Raw genomic sequence first — 12737 nt, 5'->3', positions numbered from 1 at the left:
GGGGCTGGTCGGTCCTCCGCCTAGTGGCTTGCCTGGAGCGATGGCCCCAGAGGGGATTCCGGGACCACTGATGCCTCGCCGGCGCTCTCTTCCGGTCCTTCCGATGGTGCAGCTGCGGAACACAGGAGGAGGAGGGGAAGAAGAATGGAGACAGGTGTTAGTGTGGGCCCCGAGCCGTGACCCTTGTCCCCCCAGCCCTGTGCTGCAGGTTCCCCGTCCCCGGGAGATGCTACTGTGATGGATGGGGTTCAGGGGTCCCCCTGCACTGCACCCCATCCCCTGGCGGGAGTGACTCTCACTTCACTCAGCAGGGTCTGACAGGAGAGGTTTCTTAGGCCACAGATGCCTGGTTTCCCTCGGGAGTGACCGCACAGCAGTCAGAGACAGTCCTTCCAACCCGTCCTGGGGAGAAGACCCCAAGGGGTGCCCCTCTGGGGTGTGGCTTTCCCCCTCCTCAGGCTGGCTGCCTTCCAGCTCTCCTTTCCCCTAGCCTCTACCTGCGGCCCCCGCCCCAATTCAAAGCCAGCTTGGCTCCTCCCTCCTCTTTGTTCAGGGCAGAGATGTCACCTGCCAGCTGTAGCCCCAGGATCATCCTTTGCCCCTGGGAGCTATTCAGCTTGTTGCTCATATCTAGCCTGAGTCTCCCTTTTGCACTCCCCCCCACTCCATCACATGCTGCTGCTGTGGGGTGTCCCACCCCCTCCTCCCGGGGGACCCTAGAGGTTCCGCTCCCCCCTGCCCCGGGGATGGGCCATGGCACTGTTGTGCGGGGGGGTGGGGGGGCAGGGGCTGATGCACTGCTGTGAGGGACATGGCCCTGCTGTCCTTGGGGCCATGGGCATGTGGGGGGCCCTGGGCACATATCTGTTACCCCCGCCCCTCAACCCCGGGGGTGTACACCAGAGGGGGTACATACCTGTCAGTCCACTCCCACGGTCCGGAGATCTCCGGGAGGGCGGGAGGAGGATCTGCGGCCCGGACTCTGCAGAGGAGGAGTCCCCCTTCTCCTTCTCCTGCCTCGATGGCCCGCGGGTGGGCTCCAGGGGGCGGCCCCGGCGTGCGGGGCTTACCTCCGGGACGGACTTCGGCAGCAGGGCCTGCTGGGGCTCGTCGGCCGAGGGATCAAGGGTGCCCGGAGGGGAGGAGGTGTGCTGGGGGCCCAGGATGTCCCTGAGCTCCCTGTAAAAGGGGCAAGTGACGGGGGCGGCCCCAGATCGGCTGGCCGCATCCCGTGCCCGGGCGTAACCCTGTTGCAGCTCCTTAACCTTACTCCTGACATGGTCAAGAGTGCGGGCAGGGTGACCGCGGGCGGCCAGGCCCTCGGCCAGCCGAGCGAATGCATCCGCGTTCCGCCTCTTGCTCCCCATTACCTGGAGCACCTCCTCCTCGCTCCAGAGCCCTAGCAGGTCCCGCAGTTCGGCCTCCGTCCAGGAGGGGCCCCGCTGCCGCTTCCCAGCCTGGCTGCCAGGCTGGCTGGCCTGGCTGCTCTGGCTCCCCTGGGGGGGCTGCCGGGTAGCCATCGCAGGTGCTGGCCCTGTTCTGGGTGGCTGAGGGACGTGCAGGCTGGCAGCGTGTCTAGGCTGCCGCCTGCACGTTCCCTCAGCTTCCTGCACAGGAAGGGAGGGGGAGGGGACCTTTAAGGGGCCGCTCCACGCGGCCACCATTGAGCTGAGGGACTGGAGAGAGCGTCTCTCAACCCCTCAGCTGATGGCCGCCATGGAGGACCCCGCAATTTCGACGTTGCGGGACGCACAACGACTACACGGTCCCTACTTCGACATTGAACGTCGAAGTAGGGCGCTATTCCCATCTCCTGATGGGGATAGCGGCTTCGATGTCTCGCCGCCTAACGTTGAATTTAACTTCGAAATAGCTCCCAACACGTGTAGCCGTGATGGGCACTATTTCGAAGTTAGTGCCGCTACTTCGAAGTAGTGTGCACGTGTAGACATGGCTTTTAACTGATAACTAACATCTTGATTAACCGCCAGACTTTTATTATTACTCTTTCACACCCAAAACATTAATATGTTAAAATGTAAATTTAGAATATTCAGGAACCCACTTTATATTAATGAAAATTTGATTGCTTCTTTCCTAGTTTTTAAAAGGAAAGTATTGAATTAACACTTGCTCTTTTAACTAATTATTTTAGTCTTATTTTAGAGTTACCAAATTGAGTTTCGTGGTAAAGGTTGACCTCCTCAATGTTTAAAGCAAAAAATGCCCTAAATGGAATGTGTGACAGTCAGCTATTTCAACCTGTTGTACGACGAGTATCTGAGGTAGCTGTTAAGATGTTTTGATACAGTGTGAGTTTGAAGTTGGAATACATACTGCTTTTCAAAGTCTTCTGGAGGTTGGAGTAATATAGAATAGGTGTTATGGATAGTGTTATAGTTTATAGTTAGTGTAAAAAGTGTCAAGGAAGTAAAGGCCTTTCCTTATTTTTTGCTTTTTTTGCTTTTCACGTTTTGAGTGGAGTGTATTTATGTAACCATAGATGTCACTAAATAAAGGTTCTGTGTATTTGTTAAATCACAAGGACAAGACAGCATGAGTAGTTTGAAGCTTTTAACAGGCATCAGTAGCTAATTTTCGGTGTCTAAGGTAGATATAATTACGTTGTTGATGTGTCACATTTTAAGAAGTTTAACAAAGCTCCCACTCTTCTGGCCAATTGAAAGCTCTCATGGTATAGCATAAGATCATGAATCTATAATATTAAATTACATGCCTCAGTTTGAGAGAACATTTAGTCATGTGTATAGTTTAGTTCCTTTTTCAACTGGGTCCAAGACTGTCAATTATACGAGAGCTCGAGTAGTTGGTTATGTCTACAGTAGCATTAGCCATAATATCTAATGCTTACTTGGAGGATTCATATACACAAGTACGTCCTAAACTCATGAGGTACATAATTAATCAAATGTACACAAGTGAGCAATTAAAAGTAAGCTTTCCTCCCTTTTGCTTATTATTGTATATATTTGGTATAGAAGTCTGATATTTTTTCCCTCCATATGGCATTCATCTAGTCAGGTGATGCATACAATATAAGAATATATATAGAACAAAATAGACATCAACAACCTCACCAAAATATGATGCAGAAGAGTAAATTATTGTTAAATTGAGTCAGTGAAACAGCTGTTTCCGGGGTACCACAAAGATAATATTTTGAGTGGTTTTTTTTGTGTGAATGTCTTTGGTATGTCCAGACGGGCAGATACAATTTAATTTCCTTTTGTCTGTTTTGTTCTTTAGCAGAACGTTTGAATTTGCACTTCCTGGTAAATGTTCTAATATTCTTAATGTTTATATGGTTTAGCTGTTTGACTTACATTTTCAGTGACCTGACAATCCCCACTGTTGTTGTATTGAACACTTCGAACCAACAGTATTTTCTACCAGATAGATGCATTGAGAGTACTAAAGACCTGGTTCAGTTCATTAATGATGTCTTGGATGGTACAGCTCAAGTAAGTCTCCCGCTTTGATCTGGATTTTTATAACAGCTGTTAGATTGTTTTCCCTGAACAGTTTAAAAGCATAAAATATCATCTGGTCACTTTTAATTGCAGTGAAGCTAAGTGTGTATGTCTGGTTCTCCTTTGTGTATTGTTATATTGTATATATTGTGCATGAGCTCTTGTCACAAGTTTGAATACCTCTGAAAAAGCAGTGACTGTTGGATTTACATGTATTTCTTCCCAGATCAGAACTTCAAGCATATGTTTGTTCAGTGTACTGTGGCCTTTACTCCTCTCTAGGTCATCTTTACTTTCCTGTGTCATGTTTACTTAGAATGTAGTTTGTTTTCTTCTTTACATTATGCAGCTCTTTAGACTCCACTCCCATCAGAAAATTTTTAACCAGCTGTCATTACAGGACCTATATTGGTGGCTGACAGATATTGACTTAGGAGGGCAAACTACCAATCTTTATTTATACAACTATCATCAAACAAAACTTGTTAAATGATAACCAATGTTCGCTTACTTGTGAAATTCACTGACAATACTCAGAGGGAGGAAGAGGCTGCTTCTTAAACTGGTACTTACAGATTCAAGGTCCGTTCTTTCCTTTCCACTTCTTCACAGTCTCTTTTGGAAACTGAGGTAGTGGAGGAAACCCAGGGTGGGCATCACAACTTCTTATAATCATATATTCAGCATTTACATTTTTAGGAAGCATACATTTAGATAATAAGCATGAATGATAATCTGTCATCCAGCAGGGGAATGACCTCTGTACTGATAAGCAAATTGAGCTGGTAAGTAATCAGTATCAGCATCTGATAGAGGGAATGAAGAATACCAGTACTGCTGTAGCAGTTGACCCTGTTCAGTTAAAGTAAAATGATCTGGTGAGTGAAGAGAGAATGTCAGCCTTTCAAAAGGTTATTGAAACATCAACTTTTGGAAGAACTTCAAAAATGTCAGAGCTTCATGAAGTACAAGGAAAAATCATGTACTAGTAAAGCCTTCTTGAGTGGCGAGCATCTGTATATATTAAGGAGGCAAATGAAACATAAAATATCAACTTATTATGAAATTTAACTGAATAGCATTGACTGTTTTGAAACCTGTTTCCTTTTGAAATTTCAGGCACAAGGTGGTGATGGTTTTCTGCAACGAATCAAGAGGATATTTTATGATGCCAGGTCAACTGTAGTGGTAAGTGAAATCCCACGTGCAGTTCACATACAAAGTAAAACAGCATCCATATTTTCAAGTTCAAAAAGACTTCAGTGCCTTTTCCAAAAGAGTCAAAAATACCTTTACTCAAAAGTCACTGAAAACACTCACAGTAAGTATACATATCATAGATTTTAAAAAGAATATCCTCAAATGATTATATAGAACTAAAGAGTTTTGAAATATTTTGAAATTTTAAAGTACTGAAATGTTGAATTTTTTGTTGCCGAAATGTGATAGTTTCCTTTTTTTCTTGTCAATTAAAATGATTAAGGTCAAGTTAAAAGGTGCCGCACTGGAAGATTCAAAAGCTTGGTTTCTAACATTACTAGAACCCATTGACAGATAGTTATGGAACCTGCCTACACAGAAAAATGTTATTGTCAGTTCAGTTAAGGTGTAATGGGAGAAAACATAGTCAAATTTTAAAACAGTATTTTAGGTTACTACTATTATATTTGTTTAGTAAAGAGCCCGGGCATGACACAGAGTATTTGTTGAGTGAGGTTTCCCTTATTTTTATAGGTGAGTTAAGACATTGGTGAAAAGACTTGGATAAAATCATTTTCCTCCTATCTCAAATATGCAGAAACTCTTATAATAAATTACTTATAGAAGACTACATTAAAAGAATATGTCAGGGTTGCAAATTCAAGCACTCAGTTAGGAGATGCCAGTATTAAAGATGTCTGTGAGACTTTAATTCACCACTTAGTGCACACACCTCAGGATACTGTCTTTAATCACATATATTTTTTTCCCTATGGGAGCCCTCATTCAGTGCATAGCATGGACTGTGCTCACTTCAGCTATTTAGCGTTTGGGGGTTTTTTTCCCCTGTTTAGTGTGCTCCCCCAAGCCATATTTATTGCATATTATTTGTATTTGCACCCTCATGTAAAAACAGAATTATTAATTTTCTCATAGGCTTGTATATGATGATGCTCATTATAGTATCTGAGTGCTTCACAAACTTCAATTACTCAGTCTTAACTATACCCCTCTGAGGTAGATTCACAGACTTAAATACATGAAGGTATCATCGTGATTATTGTCTGACTTTCTGCTCATCAGAGGTCATTGAACTTCACACACTCATTCCTATAATAGACCTAGACTTCTGTGAAAGAATTCATAGTAGTAACTTAGCCTTCCTTCAGTGTCCAATCTTTGGCCCTTGTACATTTTTACTGACAGCCTCAGGTGGCCCACTTGTTATAGACAGTCTCATCATACCAGCCCTGTCCATAAATTTATTAAGCTCAGTCATGAACCCAGTTAGGTTTATTCCCCCCTCTCACACTCCCCTTGGAAGCTTGTTGCAGAATTTCATTCCTCTGTTGGTTAGAAACCTTCCTCTAATTTCAAGCTCTTAAATAACTTTTCTTACCATTTTACAGATGAGGACCTGAGGCAGAGAGAGTAAGGTCAAAACTGTCCATTAGTTTTGGGTGCCTAATTTAAGACAACCAGGATCTGATTTTCAGAATATTCAAAATTACATAGCACTTCATGCCCTCAGCTCCCACCAGGTTATATTTCTGCTGACAGTGCTCTGCATTTCTTCAAATCTTAACCAAACATCTCAAGTCAGGAATCCCTAAAATAAGATGCACTCAATTGGTGTTCACCCATGAAAAGTTGGTGTAAGTGACTTGATGAGCATAAAACAGAAAGTCTATATCAGAGACGGGGTAGAATCCTGTTCTCAAGACCCACATTCAGTGGCCTAAACCAAGAGGCCACCCTTTCTTTTCCTTCAGTCCCGTGCCTCATTTACTGCATAACTTCCGACACTGAGGAGGGGAGTTGGGAAAGGGTTAGCAAGTGTGGAACCTTTGAGATTTTAGTTGTTAAACTTCAGTAAGTTTCCAATGAACTTGTTCTAAGGTAGGCTTAGACTTGGCCAAAAGTGGCCATATTTTCATGGGGCTATTAAACTGTTTTTGCACAAAGATCACCCACTTGCCAAATGTTAACTCCTTGTTATAAAGTCTAGGACACTAGAGCTTTCCAAAGAAAAGATTGCCAAATGTCTTTTAACCTAGAAAAATATTACTTTCCCTAGCCTTATTCTCAGAAATGGTTGAAGTGTTTTGGATGGAATTTCGCCATCTATATTAATGTCAAGTGTATGTCTCAGGCTGATTTGGTGTGTGTATATGTAAGTAATATTTAATATAAATCAGCCTAAGGCATACACCTGGCATTGAAAATTTCAGCTCCAAACCATTTAAGTTTAGCAAAATTATAAGTAAATTGACAGGGTCATTTACTGGGAAGTATTAAGCAACTTTAGTGTTAAGTGCTACTACCAACACACATTCCAAGCTTTAGAGTGTTTTTATGTTCTCAGTATTAAACTCTTTGTACTATATATAGTTGCCCTACTACTTTTAAGTTTCCTGTTGAAACCGTTTCTTTTCCGATTTGTAGATTTCCACAACTTCAAAACAGCATTGTCTCTTACACCTTTCCCAAGGACACTGATTTCATCTTTTAGGATGTTTAGAAATATAGTGAAAATTGTAAGAAATGCTGTAAATTAGCTTAAATATCCCCTAATGTGCTTTTGACTTCAAATTATATTTCAACAGTCTGTATTCAAGAGTTCTCCGCTTCTGGGCTGCTTTCTCTTTGGTCTGCCACTGGGTGTCATCAGCATCATGTGTTATGGAATCTACACAGCTGACACAGATGGAGGTATAGAGATAAATGAAACATCTAAAAAGGAACTTGGAGATAGGGAACTTACAGATGAAGACAGTGAGGAAGAACAAGAGCAGGAAAAAAAAGAAAAATCTGAAGAACTTTCAGATGGAGAACATGAACTGAAAAATATATTTGATAAGAAAAAAGACTAATTTGCCTAGTGTAAAGGATTCTATAGAGTTTCCACATAGCCTTATTTATTGAAGTCAGTCATTTAATAATAATCTTCACAGAAGAGGACCTTTTGTCTGTATTTTGCTAGTTTTGATTTGCGTGTATTGAAATGTTCTTATCAAATATGGTCAGGGAGAAGAGAGGGGACCTGAGAGCTTTCTCAATTAACATCTTTGAAAACCAATCAAATTGGGAAATTTGCATGCATTATTCTGACTGTTGTCTCTGAAGTTTAATAATCCCAGTATGTTCATTCATGGGCAACAATCAGGTAAAATATGCTGTAGTCTTTGCAACATGTGATAATCTAGTAATGTGGCCAACATATTTCAGGATCATCTTTTTATATGAACGGAAGTGTCAAAATTACAGAAAAGCATAGAATGAAATATATTAATATTCCAGACCCTTTGAAAGTATAATGGCTAAGGATGGCTTGGGCTTTCCATGAAGACACTTTCATATTAGATATTGCACATTATTTTGAAAGAAATGTCATTTTTTACATTCTAACATATGTTAATTACATAAGTGCTTTGTTATATAGAAGTGCTAAAATTAATTGTCAGTTTTCCACAGAAGTTATGTTAAATACAAGATCTGATAGAAAGTTATTTATTAAAATAGTTCCTTACTTAGTAATTGTTTAAATAAGTAAAAATTGTTTGGAGACTGCATTATACAAAAGTTTTGTCATAAAAATGTCAGTCCTTGATTGAGTTTCACAAGTGAAATATTATTTTTTTCATAATGTAAATCCTCTACTGAGTCCAGAAAAAATATGATGTTGAAAAAATAAATATAAGCATCCTCAGATGGCTGATCTCCTCAGAGAGATCTGTAATAATAGGCTTTAACCAAATACCTTTTCAAAACTTTTTTGGAATGGTTTGTTTCACAATAATATTAAGTGCAAACAGTGACTTTTTTTTTAAAGAGGACAACCTTTTATTTAAACATGTTTTTGAGCAGCAGTTAGTGTTACTGCATTTGAGAAAGCATTTGACTACCAAGTTGTAGACTATGCAAAGGAAGTTAACGGAGTCATTGTTACCACTGATAGAAAGGGATATTTGTCAGTGGAATGCATTTTATTTAGCTGTTCAGTCATGAAAGTCACTTATGATGTAACTCTGACACTGAAAGGGGATAAATTTTTCTCCAGGGTGGAGATCTCAAGGGACAAGTGATAGAACAGTCTTTGGTTCTTTGGTTGGCATTGATGCCATGGAGATTACCATAGCAACTAAATTTGTGCTTCTCTTTTTCTCAGTACTGAAGCTATATAAAGTTCAGTTGGCTCGTGAGGCTTGAGCTTTTTAAGCTTTGATGTTTTAAAGGCCATATTACAGTATAATACAGATGATGTTTTCTGTATAAGGCAGCTTAATCATTTTTTACATGCTATAACACTGAATTAAGAGAAATATTTCTAGTATGAATGTAGATAATCTTAAATAGAAGTTTTTGTGTTGGAATCAGTTTGCAGGTAAATTCAACTCTGAGTCAGCAACTGCTGCGTTCTTTTCCCATCTGTAAAAAAGTTTGTTCTTTTTCGAATAATTTAGTAACATCTGGCTATGTACAAAAGCTGCAGTGCAGAATGCAAGAAACTAAAATCCTGACTAGAGAGACTTTGCAGTGAAAGGGTGGCAGCTGATTACATCATGGAGATTAAGATATTTTAAGCAAGTTCTTTGATTTTTGTTGCGCTATGGTTGCTGACAATTTTAGAATTCTGCATTTTCATTTTCTATAGGAAAATGATTCTCCCACTGTATGTACTCGACATGCATCTCTTCCTGTAGACAACAGAATCATGAGTACTTATCAAATATTCAGTTTACAGGGGTATAGCATGGGATTTTTTGGCCTCTCTACCATGGGAATTTCCTCTTTCTATTTATAATAAATAGAAGTACAGATTTTAGATTTGCGTAGTTTCATTGTAAATAGAAGATTGAGTTACTGGTTTAACTCAGGTTTTTTAAGTTGTCAAAGACTTTTTAGTCTTGTTAGTCTTAGTTGTCCTATATTTGAACTGTGAGATGCTTGTAGTTATTTTATATTTTGTTTCAAAACTTCTGTAAACATTGTTAGGGTGCAGTTGTGTTATGTTATGAAACTCTTCACTTAATAGCAGGACACTTGAGCTCCTGGTAACTTTCATTACTGGCACAGCTCTAAGCTAAATAATCAGACTGAAAAAGGTAGAATCATAGTGAACAAAACAAGATCTTCCTCACTGCTCAGACTCTCAAACACCTTTCCCCCCATATGGAGGTTTCAGTTAAAATATCAGGTTTTTTTTGTTATTTGAGTCAGAATATATAATTTATAATTTTGTATAAGGTCAAGTTAAAATGGCCTTTTGGGGACTTAACCCGTCATTGGCTATGTCTACACCAGTCAAAAACTTTGAAATGGCCATGCAAATGGTCATTTTGAAGTTTACTAATGAAGCACTGAAATACATATTCAGCACTTCATTAGCATGCGGGTGCCCGCGGCACTTCAAAATTGACGCAGCTCGCCGCTGCACAGCTCGTCCAGACGGGGCTCCTTTTCAAAAGGACCCCGCCTACTTCAAAGTCTCCTTATTCCTATGAGCAGATGGGAATAAGGGGACTTCGAAATAGGCGGAGTCCTTTCGAAAAGGAGCCCCATGTGGATGAGCCGTGCGGCGGCGAGCCACGTCAATTTCGAAGTGCCATGGCCGCCCACGTGCTACTGAAGCGCTGAATATGTATTTCAGCGCTTCATTAGTAAACTTTGAAATGGGCATTTGCATGGCCATTTGGAAGTTTTTTACTAGTGTAGACGTGGCCATTGTGGTGTTCAGAAAAATCTGGTACTTTTTTAAAAATCCTTTCCACTCCCGTGCACAATGCTGTAGTGTAGAATTCAGTTTTGACCACTACCTGTATGAATTAAGTTTCCATATTCTTGTTGTGTGACTAGTTTCTGTTGCCAAAATAGTAGTCAAATACCCTGCTGTGAAATGATTTAGTGAGAGATGGAACTGGAGATGACACATAAATACACCATGAGAGACAGGACTCACTAGTGACTGGTGTGGAAGTAACATTAAACACCAGATTTCTGGTGGTGTGATGACCTATAGTTAAAAGACAGACAAATCTCTTCTATGCATTGTACTAACTTATAAAAATCCATGCTGTAAAAGCACTGCCATTATCGTAATGCTATGATCCCAACTGTGTCTGTCTAGGATCGGGAAAACCACACAGGTAATCTTATTATATTTAAAATTCCCTTTTAGATTGAAACGTGGGTGAAGACAGACGTGTAAAATGAAAGGATTTTTGTTTGATAATGTAAAGAACTTAGTACGCTGAGAGAGAGAGGGTTTTCTATTTTATCCTCAGTGGATGCATTCTCTAAAGGTTTCTAAAGATAACTGAGTGTACTAACTTCTTGAATTCAGGAAATAATGCTGCTTTTTTGGCGGTCAGATGTAAGCCTTTGTTTTTCTATAATAAAGAAATTGAAAATATTTTGCTGGCTTTTAATTCTTTCATCATGCTTCATTGTCTTTTCTTGGGCAGTTCGTTTTTGAAGGGCCAGCATTTTTTATAATATTTCCTGTCTTCTGCCTAAAATGTGCCTATTTTGTCCTGGAAATCTATATGGGAAAACTCAAAAAGAACATGGGCTTCATGCAATCTGATACATTGCCCCAGCATTTGGAACTTATTCTTTAAATTGTTTCTATTGGTATCCTGCCTATTTTTCTTGTTATTCAGTATAACAGTATAAAAATGCACTTCAGAAATGAAATTTTACAAATTGTGGTCCCCCAACTTTCCTCAAACATACACAGGTGTATCTTTAGCAAAAGGAAGCCAAAGGTGTTTTAGCTTATAGGCCGCCTTTAAACAATATTTTGAAACTTTTTTTTTCTAACGGCAGTTTTGAAAGAAGTTATATATCCTTTGTTTTGGATACTAATTATTAAACAACTCTTACACAAAAGCGCCTTCATTGCTTCAATGTCTATTTAAACAGTATTATTTGTCAAACAGGAAGCCCACAGAATTAAATGTTTAAAATATTGCTTTCCATGCATGATGTCAAAAATTCATTCATTGTATGAGAGGCATAAAAAATACTTCTTCCTCGAGTGTCCCCATGGGTGCTCCATGATAGGTGTCGGGCTCGCCCCGGCGCCGCAGGTCGGATCTTTCCAGCAGTTTCTGCCGGACCGCGCATGCGCTGGCGCGCGCCGCTCCCTTGCACACTCCCGGCCACATGCACGATCCGGTCCCCGCCAGTTCCTCTTTAACCACCATCAGCTGCAGACGGAATCCGCTCAGGCTACGGCCAGAGTTAGCGTATTTAATGTTTTTAAAGTGTTTAGAGTTTCTTTTTCAGTGTTTTAGCTTAAGTTAGCTTATTATTGTTTTCTAAAAAAAAAAAAAAAGAGTAAAAAGTAAAGTTTTACAGCCTTAGTAGCAAGCGGAGCAGCGAAGGCCCGGGGACGTAAGGTCATTAGGCCTCCTGCCGCGGCAGGCTGAGTCCGAGAGGGGAACAGGCACAGAGAAGGTGCTAAGTACCCTATTAACAACTCAAAGACTCACCACAATGTCCTCTTCAGGATTAAAAAAGTGTGAGTCATGTTGCGAAGCGATGCCGGCCTCCGATGGGTACAGTCAGTGCATTAGGTGCCTCGGGGAATTTCATGTCACCCAGAAATGCTCCTTCTGTGCAAAGCTCACAGCCAGAGCAAGGAAGGACAGAGAGATGCGGCTGAAAATGCTGCTCTTTGACAAGGCCCTACAGCCAGTCGTGCCGGAGCGGCCTCAGCAGGAGGGACCCGCAGGGGCCCATAAAAGGAAAGCTGCTTCCCTAACCCCATCAGCGCAAAAACGGAGGAAGCTTTCACCAACCCGCTCCCTGCCGGCAGCCACAGCGAGCGGGACGGGTGGAGCGCATAGCCCCCAGCTGCAGTCACAGCTGAGCGGCGGCAGCGTGGAGACGCAGGTGGCAGAGGCTGAGCCTCCGATAATCAAACAGCCGCCCCGCATCGTGGGCAGGGCGGCGGCCAGGCAAGCGCCGGAACCGGTGGCACCGCAGCTAGCGGCACCGACCCCCGGGGAACCGGCGGTGCAGAGCTCGCAGGCACGCGGC

The 12737-nt window shown here is 41.7% G+C and overlaps 1 protein-coding gene across 4 annotated transcripts in view; it reads left to right on the top strand.

Annotated features, from left to right (window-relative positions):
* Positions 1-10033, top strand: part of TMX3 (thioredoxin related transmembrane protein 3) — a 63514-nt gene extending 53481 nt beyond the window's left edge. For 2 of the 4 annotated variants that reach the window (XM_074987511.1, XM_074987512.1), the window contains exons 14-16: positions 3332-3482; positions 4611-4679; positions 7298-10033. In XM_074987511.1, the coding sequence (XP_074843612.1) occupies positions 3332-3482; positions 4611-4679; positions 7298-7564 (487 nt within the window). In that variant the 3' untranslated portion in view covers positions 7565-10033. The remainder of the gene's footprint in view (positions 1-3331; positions 3483-4610; positions 4680-7297) is intronic. The other 2 variants (XM_074987514.1, XM_074987515.1) reach the window with 2 other exon arrangements.
* Positions 10034-12737: the final 2704 nt, after the last annotated feature.

Source organism: Carettochelys insculpta, chromosome 2 (assembly GCF_033958435.1).
Source record: "Carettochelys insculpta isolate YL-2023 chromosome 2, ASM3395843v1, whole genome shotgun sequence".
Lineage (NCBI taxonomy): Eukaryota > Metazoa > Chordata > Testudines > Carettochelyidae > Carettochelys > Carettochelys insculpta.
The sequence above is the reverse complement of the archived record's forward strand: the minus strand, read 5'-3'. Positions and strand labels throughout refer to the sequence as shown.